The following is a 17,946-nucleotide window of genomic DNA, read 5'->3' as shown; positions in this document are numbered from 1 at the left end:
AGCCTGGCAACTTGCTGAGCTCTTCCCCAGCCGCTGCAGGGAGCTGAAAGGGCAGGCTGCTCCTTGGGGCGGGTAACCACGTTCAGGCAAGAGCCCAGATTGTCAGGCAAGTTCGTGACAAGGAGTCAGGTCTAAGGACAGGCTGGGAAGTCAAATTGATGAGTCAGAGTCTGAACCAAGATTAGAGAGCCGCACTGTGTCGAAGAGCTGGCCTGGAGCACAAAACTCCTTACAGGGCAAGGAGCTGCGTGCCAATCTCCATGGTGAGGACGGGGAAGGAGAGGCAGACTCCAGAGGGGAGAGGTGGAAGGGTGTCCCCAGAACAGGTGGTCAGGCAGAGATCTGCCCAAATGGTCTGAACAGAGAAATGGTAGATGGGTATTTCCTCTAACCATGAGCTGGAGAGATGGGGGTTGCAAACTGTATTCAGGCCCAAGTTAGAGAGCAAAGTGTTCTCCCAGTAGCAGGACAGGCTAGTGTGTGAAGAATGCAGAAGAGAATTGCTTTTTCCTCTAATCTTTATCATCCATGTTTCTGTGAGGATGGTACTTAGAGTGACTTTTAAAGAGACTTCTTAATCTGATGTGACAAACCCTATCTAAGAAGTTAAACCTCATTTTACTTCTGTGTATGCTACGTTGTTGTCTCCCACTCATGGTGATTTGTAGGCTCTTCCAACTGTTGCTGTTTGTGGGGGCTATGTACAGATAGGTCTATGGGCAAACAGCATGCGCTCATCCAAGTGCCATCATAACTGGACCAACTGCGATACCTCTGACCACTGCCACAATAGACCTGCCAGGCAGTTCATGCCTGCTTGGAGCTGTCCTCTCTCCTGAAAGCCTCACAGGAACAGACTTAAGATAGGGTGAATTACTCTAATAGTGGCAACCGACACCACCAGTCAGCTATCCTACTGCTCTTTCTTTGTTATATTGCACACACACGTGTACATGTCTTCTGCAAAAGTAATGGACCTAAGCAAGCTGCTCTGCCACAGCAGGCTATTCCTTGTCCTCTCACAGGTTGCATTATTGAAAGGCCAGCTGAAAGGAAATTGTGTGGATGTCTGTAGTGGAAGCAGCCCTCTCCTGCTCTGGTTTGCTGTGGAGCAGCAAGAGATACATGTCTGCTGCTAAAGCATGTTTATCTACAAGAAAGGACGTTTCTGGGATGCTTCAGCTCTTCTGCACAAGTACAGACCAACAGTACAGCTGGATTGTTTAACATGGTAGATGGATATATGACTGTTCCCAGCTGTTAGAATAATGTTTTCAGCTGCAAAGTTTGGACAGCATTTCTTGAAATTCCTTTCAGCCCTATCTTCACTTTGCTTTACTTACGTTATTTTGAGGTAGAAAATGAGAGACATGCATCAGTTTTAGATCGTAACCTTTTAACAAATTTTGATTAATGAGAAGAAGAGAGGATCAATCAGTCAGAATCATGTAATCACAGAATGGTTTGGGTTGGAAGGGACCTTAAAGCCCAGCCAGTTCCAACCCCCTGCCATGGGCAGGGACACCTCCCACCAGCCCAGGTTTCCCAAAGCCCCATCCAGCCTGGCCTTGAATGCTGCCAGGAACGGGGCACCCACAGCTTCTCTGGGCAACCTGTGCCAGTGCCTCACCACCCTCAGAGTGAAGAATTTCTTCTTAAGATCTAATCTAAATTTACCCTCTTTCGGTTTAAAGCCATCCCTTCCTTGTATCACTATGCTTCGTGACAAAGAGTCCCCCTCAGCTGTCCTGTAGCCCCCTTTATGAACTGGCAGGCTGCTATAAGGTCTCCCCGGAGCCTTCTCTTCTCCAGGCTGAACAACCCCAGTTCCCTCAGCCTGTCTGAGCATAGGAGAGGTGCTCCAGCCCTCTGATAGTTTTTGTGGCCTTCCCCTGGACTCATTGTAATATGTTCATGTCCTTCTTGTGCTGAGGGCCCCAGATCTGAACACAGTGCTCCAGGTGGGGTCTCGTGAGAGTGCAGAAGAAGGAGATAATCCCTTCCCCTGACCTGCTGGCCATGCTCCTTCTGATGCAGCCCAGGGTAGGGCAGGCTTTCTGGGCTGCAAGCACACATTGCCAGCTCATGTTGAGCTTCTCATCAGTGAACACCACCAAGTCTTTCTCCTCAGGACTGCTCTCAATCCATTCTCTTCCCAGCCTGTATTTGTGCTTGGGATTGCCCCAGCACAGATGCACTTGGCCTTGTTGAACCTCATGAGGTTCACACAAACCCACCTCTCCAGCCTGTCCAGGTCCCTCTGGATGGCATCCCTTCCCTCCTGCGTGTCAACTGCACCACACAGCTTGGTGTCATCGGCAAAATTGCTGAGGGTGCTCTCAATCCCACTGTCCATGTCACTGACAAAGATGTTAAATAGTGCTGTTCATGTTCTCCTGATTTGCTTTCTGTTGGTGTGTATACCATTGCAAGCAAAGAAGAACTATCTCAAAACATTCTAACTGGTTCAGTTAGGCCAAAAATTATCAGATTAGAGAGCAAGTTGTGCTTTACCTGTCTAAAGCTCTCCTGCTCTCTCCTGAAGTCCATGCTTACTACAGAGGAATACAAAGCAAATTCTTCCGCTTTTCCTCTCTACCTATTTACCCAAAAAAAGAAAAGGCTAAAGAGAAAACTGGTTGCGCTGGAGGGAAAAACAAGAAGAAAAGAACAAAGTGCAAAGCACTAGTGATAGCGATGCGTTATTCTGGGCATGAGGCACAGATCTCTGCTTGCCCCCTGTGGTAGGATGTTCCACTAGAGTAAAACCAGGAAGTCTGTAGTGCAAACGAACAGAAGTAAATATTCCTTTGCTCCTGGAAAGGAGTATCGAGAAGGTTTATAACTATCTTCAGAATCAGTTTAATGACTAGGTTCTTGGTGATGTGCTAGTGTTGGGAGGAAGGTACTGACTCGCTGTGGTCCTCCTGCTCCTTGGCTTGCGTCTGTGGTGTGTTACTTGAGAGTACTTTGCTGTTCTGGGGCATCGGGTGCTGTGGAGGTGCTGACCGCTGTCCTGTGATTTTGATTCTTTTCAACAAGATCTCTAAAGTTAATCCTCAGTGATTATAATCACTAGTTCGTTCCCCTGGCAAAATAGGATTATGGCACAGAGATCAGGTTGTATTAAGGATGTTAATCAGCTTCAGCTTGCAGACAGTGCATTGTCTGAAAACTGAATTGTTTCCTATATTTTTCCTAATTCATTTGCATTAATTCTGTCTGAGGGCTGCAATCTGTAAAGTCATGAAAACATAACATATAAAAATCAAGACATTTATATAAAAAACTTGTTGCGATATAAGGACAATATTGATTATATCTCAAAATATTTAGCTAAGTTACTGTGAAAATGAAGTCCTGGAGACATCAAGGCTTCTGTCACTGACTATACAGAAAATTAAGTAGAAGCAATGCACTGGCTGTTGTCTCATCTATTTTCCATTCTGCTCCTGGCAAAATTTGTCATGAGCAAGGCTGCAGTGTAATTTCACATTTTGTCCAATCTTTAAACTTTTTTCTGAGATTTAATATTGTCATTGTGCAAACCAACCAGCCTTGATGACAAAATTGGACTGCAGTTGCTGAAACTCCTTCAGTCTGTAACACAGAACATTTTATCAGGTGATGCAAACTTTTCACTGTTACCTGAGGTTGGATTGTGGCTTTTTACCCTAGGACTTACTCAGAACCGTGTTTCTTTGGCCATGAAATAACTGGCCACCCAATAACTCCGTGCTTCTCTGTGAGTGATAAGTCAGCATAGCCCAAAGGTTGCAGCCTTGCTAGCTTTTGTGATTTTGCTGCAGATTGAGCAATGTTGTGTATTAATAATTTGTATATCCATGGCAGCAGCTGAAGCTTTTGATTGAGGAACTTAGCTTTCTTAAAAATAGTAAGTTTCTAGCCTTTGTGATTGCAGAAAAGTTTGAAAACTTGCGCTGAACGTGTACAAGAGATAGAAACAAATGCAAATAATTCATTATGTTAAAAAAAACCCTCATGATTTGTGGAGACAGACTTGTGACCTTTGAACACTTGTGGCTCCCAGTGCTGTTGTGTAGGCGTCTAGACCTTTCTGCTAGCTCTCACATGCATGCCATTTCGGCTGAGTTAGAGATCTATGCGGTTTTGGTTACAAAACCTTTTCCACTGTGATTAGCTTTCCTTTTGGTCTGGTTTAAGCTTGCCTATGTTCTTTTATAACATAAACATATTCTTGTCCTCCTCGTCTTGAAATCCCTTTTTGAAATATCCTTAAAAACTTCCTCTTTTTTCATTCTGCTTTAGACATTAACAAATACAGTTCTGTGCCTAAGGTCTGTGGTGTTTTATCTTAAGTGTTTAATTGAGTTTTTTTTTAAAAATACACCTCTACAGACTGCAGAGATGAGATTTAAAATTTTCCTCATTAGAGCTCTGTTAGGAGCTGGGTGAGAGTTGGCAGAGTTCTTCAACTCAAGGCAGTTTAAAAACATAGGTTTCATGTTGCAGTCTCTGTAACCTAGCCTTCCTGGGACTCTTTGTCACTGTTAATGTTTGCGCTTGTCAAATGGAACAAAACAGAAGAGGAGAGGAGTCTGCGAGCACCTGAAAAAGTAGGTCAATGGGCCAGCAGGTTATTTGGCCAGAAAAGAGCGAGTGGCTTCATTGAATCATGCTGTAATTGTTTTTCTCTTTTTGGCAGATTGGTCTGCTGTGCTTTAACTTCCTATGTTAATATTTACATCTCTATTTTAACCACTTAAGAGCCTCTGTTAGGTGCAGGGGAAGGAGAAATTTTATTTTTCTAATCAAATACTTTTTAAAAAAGAGAGATAAAAATTAGATATAATGTTTTCAGTAGCATTAATGAATTTAAGAGTAGTGTACGTTTAGTTTTAGAACCCACCTTCTTTTGAAAATTTAATTCATTTTATAATAACATTTATAGAAAATGTTACGAATATATTGTATAGCGAATATATAGGCACAGAGAAATGAGATAATGATGGGAGAAAAAGCTGATTTCAGGTGACTTAGAAATGTAGAACGTAGCATGGCGCAAGGGAAGAAGTGTATAAAAATAGATTTAATTGAAAAGTAATCATATAGAGAAGTCAGAAGTGAGTGATTATTTAAACTGGTGGTGGGTTTTTTATGGGAATACTGCATTTGTGACGTAAGTTTGGAATAAATTTTTGAAAGGATTTTTGAACTGGATTTTGAAAGAAGGGGTTAATGGCTGTGTCTGAGGCAGTAGCAATAATGCAGCTGGGCAACTTTGCTAGTCACCAGCAGCATTCTGCACATTCTGGAGTCCTGAGAGTAGCAAGTTTGGAGACGAGAAGACATCACTGAGAAAGCCAGTGGAAGCCCAAGTAAGAGTTTCAGCAAAAAGGATGTTTAAATAATGGCATATAGAAATTCTTTGAGGGTGCCATGTGGAAGTGAAGATGTAGATGGTGTTGTTGATACCATATTTAAAAGTAAAAATGACATAAAGATTAAAGATTGGCATAAAATGACAGCTTCTTGAAGCAGAGTTGAAACTGTTTCAGAATGTACTGCTTAACAAGGAAAAGAGCTTTAAGGCAAGGTGAATTCTGATAGCAAAACAATTGAGGTGTTTTTAGTCGGCAGAATATCGCATTTATAAATTACTCATGTTGGAATTATTATTTTTCTTTTATTTAAAAAAAAAATTATAAAATCTACCAATTTTAAACCCTCCTTTTTTTTTTTTACAGTTCATAATTTAATGCTTTTCTGCAGAAGAGGATACATTTAACTCCACATAATTCTTCAGAAGAAACAGTGTTTCACCCCTGAAACTTCTATTTACAAGTCTCAAAGTGTAAAAGGTAAAATTGTATTCTTGTAATTAATAAAGTTCCTATGGCTTTCTGTCATCAACACTGAAGGGCTGAATAGCAATGGTAAAGTAGTGTCTTTTATTCTGCAGAAAATGACTGAATTTGATTCTTAGACATAGTCCTTGGTTTCTGTACTGTTTGCATTAAAGTTGCCTGATTTCACTGGATTTATCTCTGCAGTCTTATCCACTGACATGTATAACCACTGAGGATATTTAGCCTCTTGCAACTTTGGATGCAAAGAGGGAATGATCAGACCTTGAAAAGAGAGAAAAAAATGCACTACAGGTGCATTTCGTATAGTCTATCAGTTCTTTCAACTGTCTTGGGTACCAAATCTATCTGGGTCACCAGTTCTGACGTAGGATCTGTATACAGTAACAAGTGAATGATATTGTTGAATTCTAGAAATTGAGTGCTTTGTTAAAGTGGAGAATATTGATTCTTAAATTCTGATTCTGCATAATGAATACGTCAGGTATGTCAAAGATAAAAGTTTTTTTTGTGTTTAGTTACACACAGATTTTTCTTTTGCATATTAGTGGAACTGTATATCATTTAGCATATGGAATTTAATGTTATTCTTGATCCCTATAATGTCAGTTCCCAAATTTGTTGAAAACTTAACGCAGAGCTGAAAATGTAGTTAGTGCGTATCTGTATTAGTGTACATTTTACAAGCTTTATAAAAACAAGGTTCTAATTGGCTTTTTGATTCTAAACTTAATTCTCTGTCAGTAATGATAGTTTCCTTTTACTGCTGAGCAACCTAACCTCTCTGTTGATTGCTTTTGACAAGAATTTGAACAAACAATTCTCCATAATTTATTTTTATCCTGCTATTTTTGGCTGTTTTTCAAATGGTACAACTTCGTGACTTTATAAACCATGGCCAACTAATCTGGGGAATTTAATTTGTGGGAATGGCCAGTACAATTGTTATGTTGAAGTATTGGAGTGAAGGAATGGTTTACTTCCAGTGTCTCTGGAGAATAAAGGCAAGACAAAGCTGGGCCTTATTAGTTGAAGAAGCAGGTAAGGGGGCTCAAGAGGGCTCATGGGACTCTGGGGCAAAATAGCACGCACACCCTGTGATGCACCTTGAAAGAGATTGTGCTACAGCCCAGCTTTCCCATTTACTTCCCTGCGTCACTCAGTTCTGAAGCTTTGTGGACAAAAAAAAAAATAAAGGGCTAATTTTGTGCATGAAACATTCTTAATATGTGGCTGTTGTAGACCATGAAGCAATTTGGTTGGACCATAAGCTTTCTTCCTCAGTTTCCCTATCTATTCAAAAACTGGGATAAGATTTTCCTGGAACATTTTGCAGGCTGTCTGGACCTTGGAATAGCAGCTGCCATATTTCTTGTGGTATTGCCACTGCAAGTTCCGCTGGATTTGGCACTTCCAGAAACAAACAAATCCTTCCTTATCAGAAACTGTGAGTCACTGAAGTGACTAAAACCAGCTTGTTTGAAATAAATGTAATACCTTTATACTGTTAAGTTTATAGCATATTAAAAACTCCTGAAGATCTGCAAATTGAGCTCTTACATAAAACTTTTTGCTGCACACAGTTGTTCCTTAATGGCTGACAGTGTTCCAGTCCTGCTGCTCCCTGACTTTTTATATCAAAGGGAGAGGCTTAATTGAATTGTTTTATCTTTGGCTTTCAGTCTTTGATATATCTGTGCAATTTTATATTTATAATTTTGGGGTATCTAGGAATAGGTACTTATTGAATTAAATCCTTATTTTAATTTTAAATCCATTCTCTCATTGTTAATGTTTAATTCACATTCTTTGTTCAAAATAATATATGCACTTTAAAAAAAAAAAAGCAAGCAAAAGCCTCTTACTGAAGCTTCGTAATGAATAAAAGACTGCTTTAAGAAATGGCCAGGTTATCTATGACTTTATCTCAGTATAAAGATCACTTTCTAATAAGTATCATATTGTAATTTCACATGTCTAATATAAAAATCTGCTTAAAAAGAAATTATAGTAAGAAATAAATAACAGCTGTAAAATACTATTTCCCAAATGCTTTCTGTTTGCACAATTTCCAAATGGAATGTGTTACTACTTAGGAGGTTATTTTACATCTGTTCAGCCTTCAAAATCATGTAAGTCTTTTAGATAAAATGGCTAAAATAACAATAAAAAGCTATATCTGAATTTAGTCAGAAAAAGGGTTCTATTGGCTTAGTCCAAATTTGTTCATTGTAGCATTTAAGAAAACAATGTTCTCTTAAACTCTGTCATGTAAAATAAAATATTAAAGTCCAGGTTATAAAGGTAATGTAGGCTATATTAAAGGAGGTGGGAGTGCAGAGCAGATGGCTGGAATAGAGAGGAAGATTAAAAGCAGTTTATAGAGCAAATAAAAACTTCAGTATGCTCTACTGAAATACACATTTGTTCCTCCAGAGTCACGTTTTGATTTTTTTTCCTCTCTTACAGGCAAACGTACAAATGTCTACCACAAGACTAAAGTGTGATATGTTATGTTTTTTACCATAAGCACCCATAAAATGAGCTCCATTGCGGACAGGTATGTTAAGAAACACTGAGAGTTTTGGAGGGATTAGTGTTCAATGTTTTCTTTAATAATTGTATTATTATAGTTAATATATAGAGAACAGTAATTTATGCAAAAACAAGGAGTGAGTTTTTTGCTACCTTGATACAGTTATCTTTATAATTTTTAGATTCATTGTGTTGTAGTCATTGGAAATAGTGTTTTTATTGTTTGAGATGAATCTTAAAATGTATGACTTTTCAGACATGGAACAGCATCTGTGCAAGTTGAGTTGATTTTTTATGTTTACTTGATTTTTATTTTTTTAAGTACTTCAATATTTGATTAAGGAAAACAAATACACTTAAACGATTAGTGATGCTGCAAATGACAGTAAAGTGACCTGCTAACCTATTTCAAGGGAAAAGTAATAGCTGAGCCACGGTTTCTATTTGATTTCTTGCGCTGGACTTCCTTAGCAGCTCAGGTGATACTAGGTCCTTAATATGCCGGTTTTGAGACTTCAGGAAATGGAACTTGCATAAAACTTCCAGAACGTTAACCCCATTCTGAATAAATAACAATAAAAAACGTACAGCAAACCTTTTAAAAAGTTTATCTGACTTTTCATTTTTTAGTGAAGTTTGTTGATTTTCACTGAAACCTCAGCCATTTGAATATATGAATTCCTTCTGAAAGTTTATGCAGTAACACAGAAAATAGTTACTTCCTAACATCACTGCTTACCGTACTGTATGATTGGTTGATGATTTATCAGTTACAAATCAGAGAGATGAAGTAAGCTTTTTAGATGGACAGTTACTTGCCTCAAGGGAAGGAAATACTAGGTTGAAAAATTAACCTAATGTTAATGGGTGGACACAAAGCAGTCAGTGAGAGGACAGCACTAAATAGGCTGAAAGCAGGCAGAAGAAATGGGACAAATAAAATGTAAAAGTCCATTAAACAGCAGTTTTAGAAAACAGAACAGTTTTGCCTTGACTTTTAAAGGGAAATCAAACAGAGGTGTTGTATGAAGTACGCAGAGGTATCTTGAAAGGAAAATGTGTTCTGATTTTGGTATTTTATGACCTCTTTAGCAGTACAGTGGCAATTGTCAAGTTGAGGAAAAAATACATGATACTTGGTTAGGAACCAAATACAATGAATAATTAGTGTTACTGTTCCCAGTTAATTGTATATTTATAAAACTACTTGCATGGATGAGGTATAGCATATTTCTCAGCCCTCTTCCATTATTGATACTTCAATACTTAAGTAAAATGTACTTTCTTACTGTAAATTCTTGTAATATTTGTAATAGAAGTTGTGAATAAGTAGAGGTAACAAATTATTTTTGTCCTCTGATGTTTTCAAAAGGATAAGGTAATGCAAATAATCAAAAAGATGGAAAAATAGAATTAAATAGTGTTCAATTAAGTGTTTGCACAGGGTTGTGAGTTCTCATTACAAGCCTAAAGATGGGTCATGTCAGAAATGTATGTCTTTTTTCTTTCTTTTTAGTAAATGTCCTACAAGAAGAACTTGTAGGTGTCTTGGTTTCAGGTTGTTGCTGATGGCCCTTGTGAGACATCACAGTAAAACAATTCTTCAGTTTCTTGATGTAGATGAATGAGTGATGAATATTGAGGTCTTTTTTTTTCTTCCTTGCTGTGTTTGCACTCCAGAAGAGAGAAATTTTACCCTCTCACATTTATTTCTTTCTGTATCTTTCAGAAATGATGGAAGCATTTTTGATGGTCTGGTGGAAGAAGATGACAAAGATAAAGCAAAAAGGTAATTTTTTAGCTTACCTATGCTAAAAAATGTCGTATACTTGGACTAACCAAGAAGATTCCTAAACAGAATAAAAATGTGATTTTTGTGTAATCAACCACATTATTTAACAGCATTCTCTTACTGTTATTCTCTAGATACGTTGTATATTTGTAACTATGGTTCAATTATTTGTATTTTTGTCTAAGGGAGCTTTTCTCTGAAGGTTCAGGTGCACCCCTCCATGAATGAAGAAACCATTCTTCACACACTGGTGTCTGTGATTTCGAGTAGGTGTCTCTGTGTCAGTTCTCACAGCAGAGATTCTTAAGGGGTTGTTCCCATCAGGAACCTGGCAGTAGAACGTATCTTACTTTAAGTAGGTGTCATAGTTGCTGTAAAACGTTTTCTCTTTTGTTTTTCAGAGTGTCTAGAAACAAGTCTGAAAAGAAACGTCGAGATCAGTTTAATGTACTTATCAAAGAGCTGGGTTCCATGCTTCCAGGCAATGCTCGGAAGATGGATAAATCCACTGTACTGCAGAAGAGCATTGACTTTTTACGGAAGCACAAAGGTAATTAATTGTAACGAGAAGAAAAGTATTTCCAAGTTGTTAAAAATGTTTATGATATTCACTTGGTACATAAAACCATTAACAATTCTGCAGTTCCTTTAAGGAAATTGTCAAAAAAATGTAAAGGGTTCCTGAATAAGGTTATGATTATAATTTAGGTAGCAGAGGTATAACTGTTTTAGACGGTATTTTAGACGGTATTTTGCAAAATCAGTGTGTGTTTTTTGTTTGTTTTTATCCCATAGTTGTCAGACAAGTCTGTTTCATAAAGAGAAGCATGCATTTTTGAAGAAACCTTCAAGTTGTTTGTTATGTTCAGATGGAGACCTTTAGAATACAGCTGCTTTGCAACGTGCAGGTTGTAAATGTTGTTGTCTCCAGCAAGCTTTATTGGGCTCGGTTGTTAATGTGAGAGCATGCTATGCAGTGGTAATGCAGACCTGGAACATGGGCATTTTTTTTTTGCCTTTTAGCTAGAACACTGGGAAAAAAAAAAAAAAAAAGCCCCCACACAAAAATACCACACAGAAAATCTGTAAATGCTTTCAGCTGAACTTTCTGATTTCCAAGGCATACCCATTGATACATAAGCCAACGAGTGTGTGTTTTGTAAACTTGAACACTAACTGTGAAAACTAGGAATATCTGTGAACATCTTCACTATGTTTTTGTTTTGAACATCTTCGCTATGTTTTGGTTGTTTGCATCAGCTGATGGTTGGATATACTGAGATACGTTTTACTGAAGTTCATTACAGATTACTTCTGTTACCAAAAAATTCTTTGACTAAGCCTACACTGTTTATGGCTGATATTTCTGTATATGAAAAATCCTGCTCCTACACTTGTTCTTAATATGGCACCCTGTGGTTCACACTGCCAAAAACAAGATTAAAATTCAAGAAAACAAGCTCTTTCACAGTTAACCCATTTCCCTGAGGAATTTCTAAGCATGTATACTAACTAGAAAGCAGCAAGGACAAAATAAGCTACCATTAGGTTAAAAACCACAATAGATAAAGCTAGCCTAGGTAAGGCTAAGTGTGTGAATAGGTAAGTGATTATCAACAGTATGTTTGTCAGTTTAAGGTATGTTACAGTATGGTAAATATTTTTCCATGCCTGAATATGTCTCTTTGATTAGTATTATGGTCACGTTTCAAGTGGCACCAGATGTGTACTGAATAGTGCCATTAGAAGGGTAAACATAATAATTAAAATGGAAAAGGAAGTGGAATAATTTGTGCAAGAATGCATAAGTTGGTTGATTTTTTTTGCCAAATAAATGCTGATTATGCTGTTTTAGTTCCATGAGATAAGTTTTTCTCATAACAAATAGAATAGCATGAAAGCTCCTTTCCTGTAAAAGTTCTGTAGGCTCTAAAGTCTTCATAAAAGTTTGTTCTGTTTCAAAACAACTTTATCTTGTATTAGTGATTCCCTGTAATATAAAGCATAGAACGAACACAGCTGTCAGCCAGCAGCACCAGTTGTAACTCTTTGTCTTTGAAGGGCTTTCTTATTTTCATTGTTTGATTGCTGTTTTTTATGTGGTTTTGCTCGGTTGTTTCTGGTTTTGAGGATAAAAGGGAAAAAAAAGGAAAGAAAAAAAAAAAGCACTGGAGATGGATGCTTTTTAAGGCCTGGAGCTTTTGTTCTTCACCTGATGGGACAGAATGTAGCTTTGTGTGACTGCACATTTCATATTAAGGTCTCTGAAGCTCTGCTTACAAGTGCATACCAGCATCGCTCTGCACTTTTTTAGATTAAAATATTTGGGACAAAATCTTGGCAAAGGTCAGAAGCTCTCTTTGCCTCCTGAGGCTCTTGGATCTGTTTGTTACATTAAAATAGAGTGACCCTAGCAGCAAATAAATTTTTGAGCAATGATTAGCTGCTTTACTGTTGAAAATCCTACTGTGTTCAGCCACCAGGTTTTGATTAGCTGTGTTGCTTCTGGTTCTTTCTGGACCATTTCCACTTTGGCTGAGCTTGGTACACCAGAAACAAGTCCAAATGAACTATGTTATCTGCTTATTGGCCAGAGTGGATTCTGTTTCTTATTGTAAAAAACAACAAGATAAGCGCTCTGAAATTATATTACTGAGAGCTTCTCACTTGGCAATACAGCTTTGAATCCTGCACCTTGCTTTGAATTGGTAAACAAGAAAATTGTGAAAATGCTGAAATACTGAAAAATTTAGCTTATTACGATTACAACTAGTAGATTTATATTCATACAGCCCACAGATAAATGCTACAGTTCTTGGCCCAGTAGGCAGTTTCTTTTGAGGACGCTCAGTACTAATGCCGAGTTGCTTCAGATCCACAATCTGAGGGCTGAGTGAGTTGAATGTGTGCAGGTTTGGTTGGGCTCCTGTGTTTGGTGCCTGGCTTAGGAATGTGACCTCAGTCTCATTCATCTTTTAACACAATTTTTAAAGCATTTTTAACACATTTTAAAGCATTTCTCTGAAATTACCAATTGAAAGTTCTTTTCCATTTTGCTTTCACTCTGTTTTCTAGTGTTACACTTACTGCTTATACTGCTTATACTTACTGCTCTCTGGGACATTAAAAAGAATGCCCATAGTTGTGGTGAGATCATTCAGAACAGTTTGTTAAAGCATAAACTTCAGCATTTCTTCAGCGTAAATTCTGTCTACTGTGGAAACCAAAGTGATTTTTTTTAGTTCTGCACTGGGTTGGTTGTATGGACCAGAATGAGCCAGGGAATTGTGCTTTTCCAGTTCTAAAATGACAATTTTCTGTTTTGGGGACTGAATGCATTAAGCTTCTTGGATTTCACCTCTACGGTGATGGCAGTGCGCTTTATTTTCATGTCCTTTGACTTCCCACTCAGTGTGCAATATATGTATTCAGATGGAAAATTTAGGCTTGGGGTTATATTTAGATTTTGTTTATTCTCTAGCCCACTCTTACTGCTTTATGATACCATTTCAAAATGAATAGCAAAGGCCTGATGAAGTTATGCATTTTGTGAAATCTGATCGTTGAATATTTAGGTCCTTCTTATTTCCAGTCTTTTTAATTCCTCCTTGCAGCTTTCCACTTGTTGCCAGTTCCCTGTATAATATATATATAATAATATTTTAGTGCCCTGCATAACATATAATAAATAATTCCCTGTTGTTCCCTCTTCTCTTAGTTGAGTATAAGGCTCTTCATGAAATTTTGCCCAGTTTGAGAAACAAAATTCTGAAATTTTCCAGCCTTTTGCATATTTAAGTCAATTCCAGGTTTTCTGTCATGTGAATTTCCAGGTTTTGAGCCATGTGAATTAACAAACCAGCTTATGAACTTCCTACAGATTTCTCCATTTGAAATCAAAAGCCATAAAGACACATTTTTGTTCTTCTGATTCATCTAAATGCTTGATTCACGTTTACTCGTTCAAGGTTGTTTTTACAACCAGTACCTCTGTAATGCCATTGTTATTCATCAGCACTGAGGTACTACGCAGTTTTGCTTCTTGTTGTTCCAGTTATGATTTGAAGAAGAAGCATTAGCTTTCACAACCCAGGGTCTACTTTTGCTCAGCAGCCTTTGCTTCTCTCACTTAGTATGGAAAGTTAATCTATATATTTCTCTTAAGTGCTACTTAAGAGAAGACTTAAGAGAAGACTGAGGGGGAATCTTACCAATATATTACAAATATATGAAGGTAGGGTGTCAAGAGGATGGGGCCAGACTCTTTTCAGTGGTGCCCAGTGACAGGACAAAAGGCAACGGGCACAAACTGAAACACGGGAGGTTCCAGCTGAATATGAGGGAGCACTTCTCTACTGTGAGGGTGACAGAGCACTGGAACACATTGCCAAGAGAGGTTGTGGAGTCTCCTTCTCTGGAGATACTCAAAACCCTCCTGGATGCTGTCCTGTGCAACGTGCTCTAGGTGACCCATCTTGGTAGGGGGGTTGGACCAGATGATCTGCAGAGGTCCCTTCCAACCTCAACCATTCTGTTACAGGAATCTGTTCATTTCCAAATTTGTCTCTATGTACAAATCAGACTTGCTAGTGATTCTGGATTGGAGTCTGTCATACGGCTCGTAACAGTCTTTGTTCCAAACCTACCCTTTTTTAATGTAACCTTATGTCTTTATAAACAGCAGAAAAAGGTGGGAAGAAGAGAAAGAGCTAACAATTTTTAGTGTAAAGGTTAGAATGACCAGAATTGTACAAGATAGTTGGGCACTGGGCGTTTAATGATCTTAACTGTTGGGTAAATCCTTATATTCTGTATTTGTTTGATTGTAGAAATTACTGCACAATCAGATGCCAGTGAGATTCGACAGGACTGGAAACCGACATTCCTTAGTAATGAAGAGTTCACACAGTTAATGTTAGAGGTATGTTATTTCTCTTTTCTTGGAAGTAGAATGTTACCTCACAGGGAGTGATTCCATGATGATGTTTTTCAGTTTGATGGCGTGTCTTTTCATTTTCATATTTTAATTGTATTCATGAAGGTAAACAGCTGAATTCTCTGTGCATACAGTTTAATGAATAATTTTGTTCTTTTAACTGCATTTTCAATGACATAAAACATCGTAACAGAACAAGTCTACAAATAAACATATTTACCATAAAAGTAAAGTTGATATTTTAAACTATCGACATAAGGAAGGTTCTAGTCAAATGAAACGTTACACGTAAACTGAAGTCCTAATTAGAAAAAGGCTTAACACATCCACTGTAACTTCTGAGGGATAAAGACCTTAACGTATTTACTTGATTCGCTTCCCAAAAATGGTGTGTGAGTTTTACTTTGCTAAAGAAGATGGCTTAAATAGTTAGATTACTACTAGAAATAAACTTTCAGTTTAAGCTATCATTTCCTTGAAAATGAGGATAAATGAATGAAAAACAAAGTAAATGAGCAAGCACTTACTGATTTTCATTCCATAGCTAAACCTGTTCTTTGAGGTGCAGATTAAAAACATTTAAAGTTTCAGTTTTCTGTACTTAAAAATGTGCCCCAAACCCTTTGTAGTTGGTTTATGTATTTTTACAGTAAGTTAGTGAAATAGTTGTTTCTGCTTTTTGAGATGTTTTGTAGCTGTTTCTGGTGTTTCTCCAGTCCCCTGACAAAATAGGCATCCGCAACTAATGACTTAAAGCTAGAAGAAAGCGATAAAAGAATATTTGTTGAAGACGTGACCTTTAAATTTCCTATTTAGAAGTTCTGTCATGCTTTTCTGTTTGGTAATGTTCCACCAAAAGACTGTCATGTTATTTTAAGTTTGAGCTAAGTAGAAGATAAGGCAATCAGAACTGTATCTCACAGTCTTCGAACTTAAATAAAATCCTGGTACAGGTTTCTCTTATGGAGATTGGGGCTATTGGGATTTTAAATACTGAAATACATGGATTTCACCACCTCTTTGACTTGTTCTTTTCTTATGATCATTTTTCCACCTCTTCATGCTTTTGCCTCTAGCTCATTTTCCTGAGCTTTCTGATGTTTAAAGTGATGATAGAATTAAAAGTAACAGGCTGGCAGAGTGGGATGCCACAGAGATGGAGGAAATAGTGGTCTCTGAAGTCATAGTATTTAAGAAAAGAACGATATGGAAACTGTAATGCTCGTAGTGTAAATGCAAGACAAAGAACTTTCAATAGTGAAAAGTAATCTCATTTTTATAATAAACTCAACTAAATTTGGCCTAAATTCTTTTCCATGTTGAATATAACTAACATTTTTGAAATGCTGTTTCTTTTTATTTAACTGCCCATTATGTTTAATTTCAGGCTCTTGATGGTTTTTTTTTAGCAATTATGACAGATGGAAATATAATATATGTGTCTGAAAGTATAACTCCCTTACTTGAACATTTGCCAGTAAGTATGAATTGCTTTCTGTAACATAGCAGCTTGTCTGCAGATGCTGTTTTGCTCTGAGTACTAATATCTTTATTCTTTTTGACCTTATACAACAGATGTATGCTGCATTCTAATGCTTCTGCTTTTTCTTCAGCACAACTCCTTGCTACTGGTCTGTCTCCTATATTAAACATTTTGGAAATGCAGAATACAGTCAGCACATTTATGCAGGATTATGAAGTACCAGACTAGCTTCAGACTTGACTCTTCAACATAACTTAAACAACAAATCTAACTGTAGGAGACCCTTTAGAGTTCACACCTATCATAGCCTCTACGTGAGTTAGAAGAATATTGCTAAGGAACAATATCTTGGAATATATTTAAACTAGTTTTTTACTGCTTATTTGCCAAAGAACTCTTATAAGAAATACATTGCTGCTAATTCTGCTTTTTAGGCTACGTATATATTTTGTATTTTATTACATTCATTCATTTTTAATCTTGGCGGCATTGCTCACTGGTAAATTCAACATTCTATTTTTTTGAAGTTACCTTTGAATAAAGCTACTGTGAAATGCGAAACATTAGTACTCAAAGATGAAAACAGTTGATGAGTGGAATGGTGACTTTTTTTTCTACAAGAGATGGACAAATTATTAGTATGGGTTAGTTGTCATACTGTATTAAGAGTAATTCATACAACTTGGAGAGACATATTTTTAAAATGATTCTTCCAAACAAATTTCTCTACGGTATGCATCATACCAGCTTAAGAATTTTGAAAGATATACAGGTAATTGTGATTTCTAAAATTTAGTGTTTAGCCAGTTCTCGGAGGCACGGTTATCCATTACTTTTAGATGTGATTTATGTATTCTAAACATATATTGTGTGGTGTCTCTTTTCTGAATACTTAATCAAATACATTTATGCATTTAAACACTTGTTCAGTTTCGTTGTATTCATCTGTAAACTCCCAGTCCTGTGTACATAGTTGTGGAACTGATTATAAAACATATTCATAAAATCAATTCCAGTTGGCTGTAGCTATTGATAATACAGTAAACTATTGTAGGGACATGCTGTCTTTTGTTATGAAATACTGTTTGGTTGTATTGGATGCCACTGACAGGTTGTAATTCCCTAGAACACCACTGTATAGTTTATAATTCAAATGCTGCTTTACTTGGAATTATTGCATCCCAGGGTGGTTAATACAAGCTCCAGCGTACTTCAGCGGGTATGTTTATCTGCTTCATAGATGGCATTTTTCATGAAGTGGTTCAGAGTGTCAAGACAAATCAAAATGAGGTTTTTTACTTGCAGAATGTTCTTTTATATTCCAGCTGGTGGCTTTATTGAGTCAGTAGTA

General features: G+C 37.3%; 1 protein-coding gene across 15 annotated transcripts in view; it reads left to right on the top strand.

Moving 5' to 3' along the window:
* Positions 1 to 17,946, top strand: part of CLOCK (clock circadian regulator) — a 69,109-nt gene that overhangs the window by 21,555 nt on the left and 29,608 nt on the right. For 14 of the 15 annotated variants that reach the window (XM_066995884.1, XM_048049939.2, XM_048049941.2 and 11 more), the window contains 6 exons: positions 5,730 to 5,843; positions 8,319 to 8,409; positions 10,114 to 10,173; positions 10,578 to 10,726; positions 15,006 to 15,097; positions 16,500 to 16,589. In XM_066995884.1, the coding sequence (XP_066851985.1) occupies positions 8,363 to 8,409; positions 10,114 to 10,173; positions 10,578 to 10,726; positions 15,006 to 15,097; positions 16,500 to 16,589 (438 nt within the window). In that variant the 5' untranslated portion in view covers positions 5,730 to 5,843; positions 8,319 to 8,362. Of the gene's footprint in view, positions 1 to 5,729; positions 5,844 to 8,318; positions 8,410 to 10,113; positions 10,174 to 10,577; positions 10,727 to 15,003; positions 15,098 to 16,499; positions 16,590 to 17,946 lie in introns of those variants that run through there. The other variant, XM_048049947.2, reaches the window with a different exon arrangement.

Source organism: Anser cygnoides, chromosome 4 (assembly GCF_040182565.1).
Source record: "Anser cygnoides isolate HZ-2024a breed goose chromosome 4, Taihu_goose_T2T_genome, whole genome shotgun sequence".
In the NCBI taxonomy this organism is placed as follows: domain Eukaryota; kingdom Metazoa; phylum Chordata; class Aves; order Anseriformes; family Anatidae; genus Anser; species Anser cygnoides.
The sequence above is the reverse complement of the archived record's forward strand: the minus strand, read 5'-3'. Positions and strand labels throughout refer to the sequence as shown.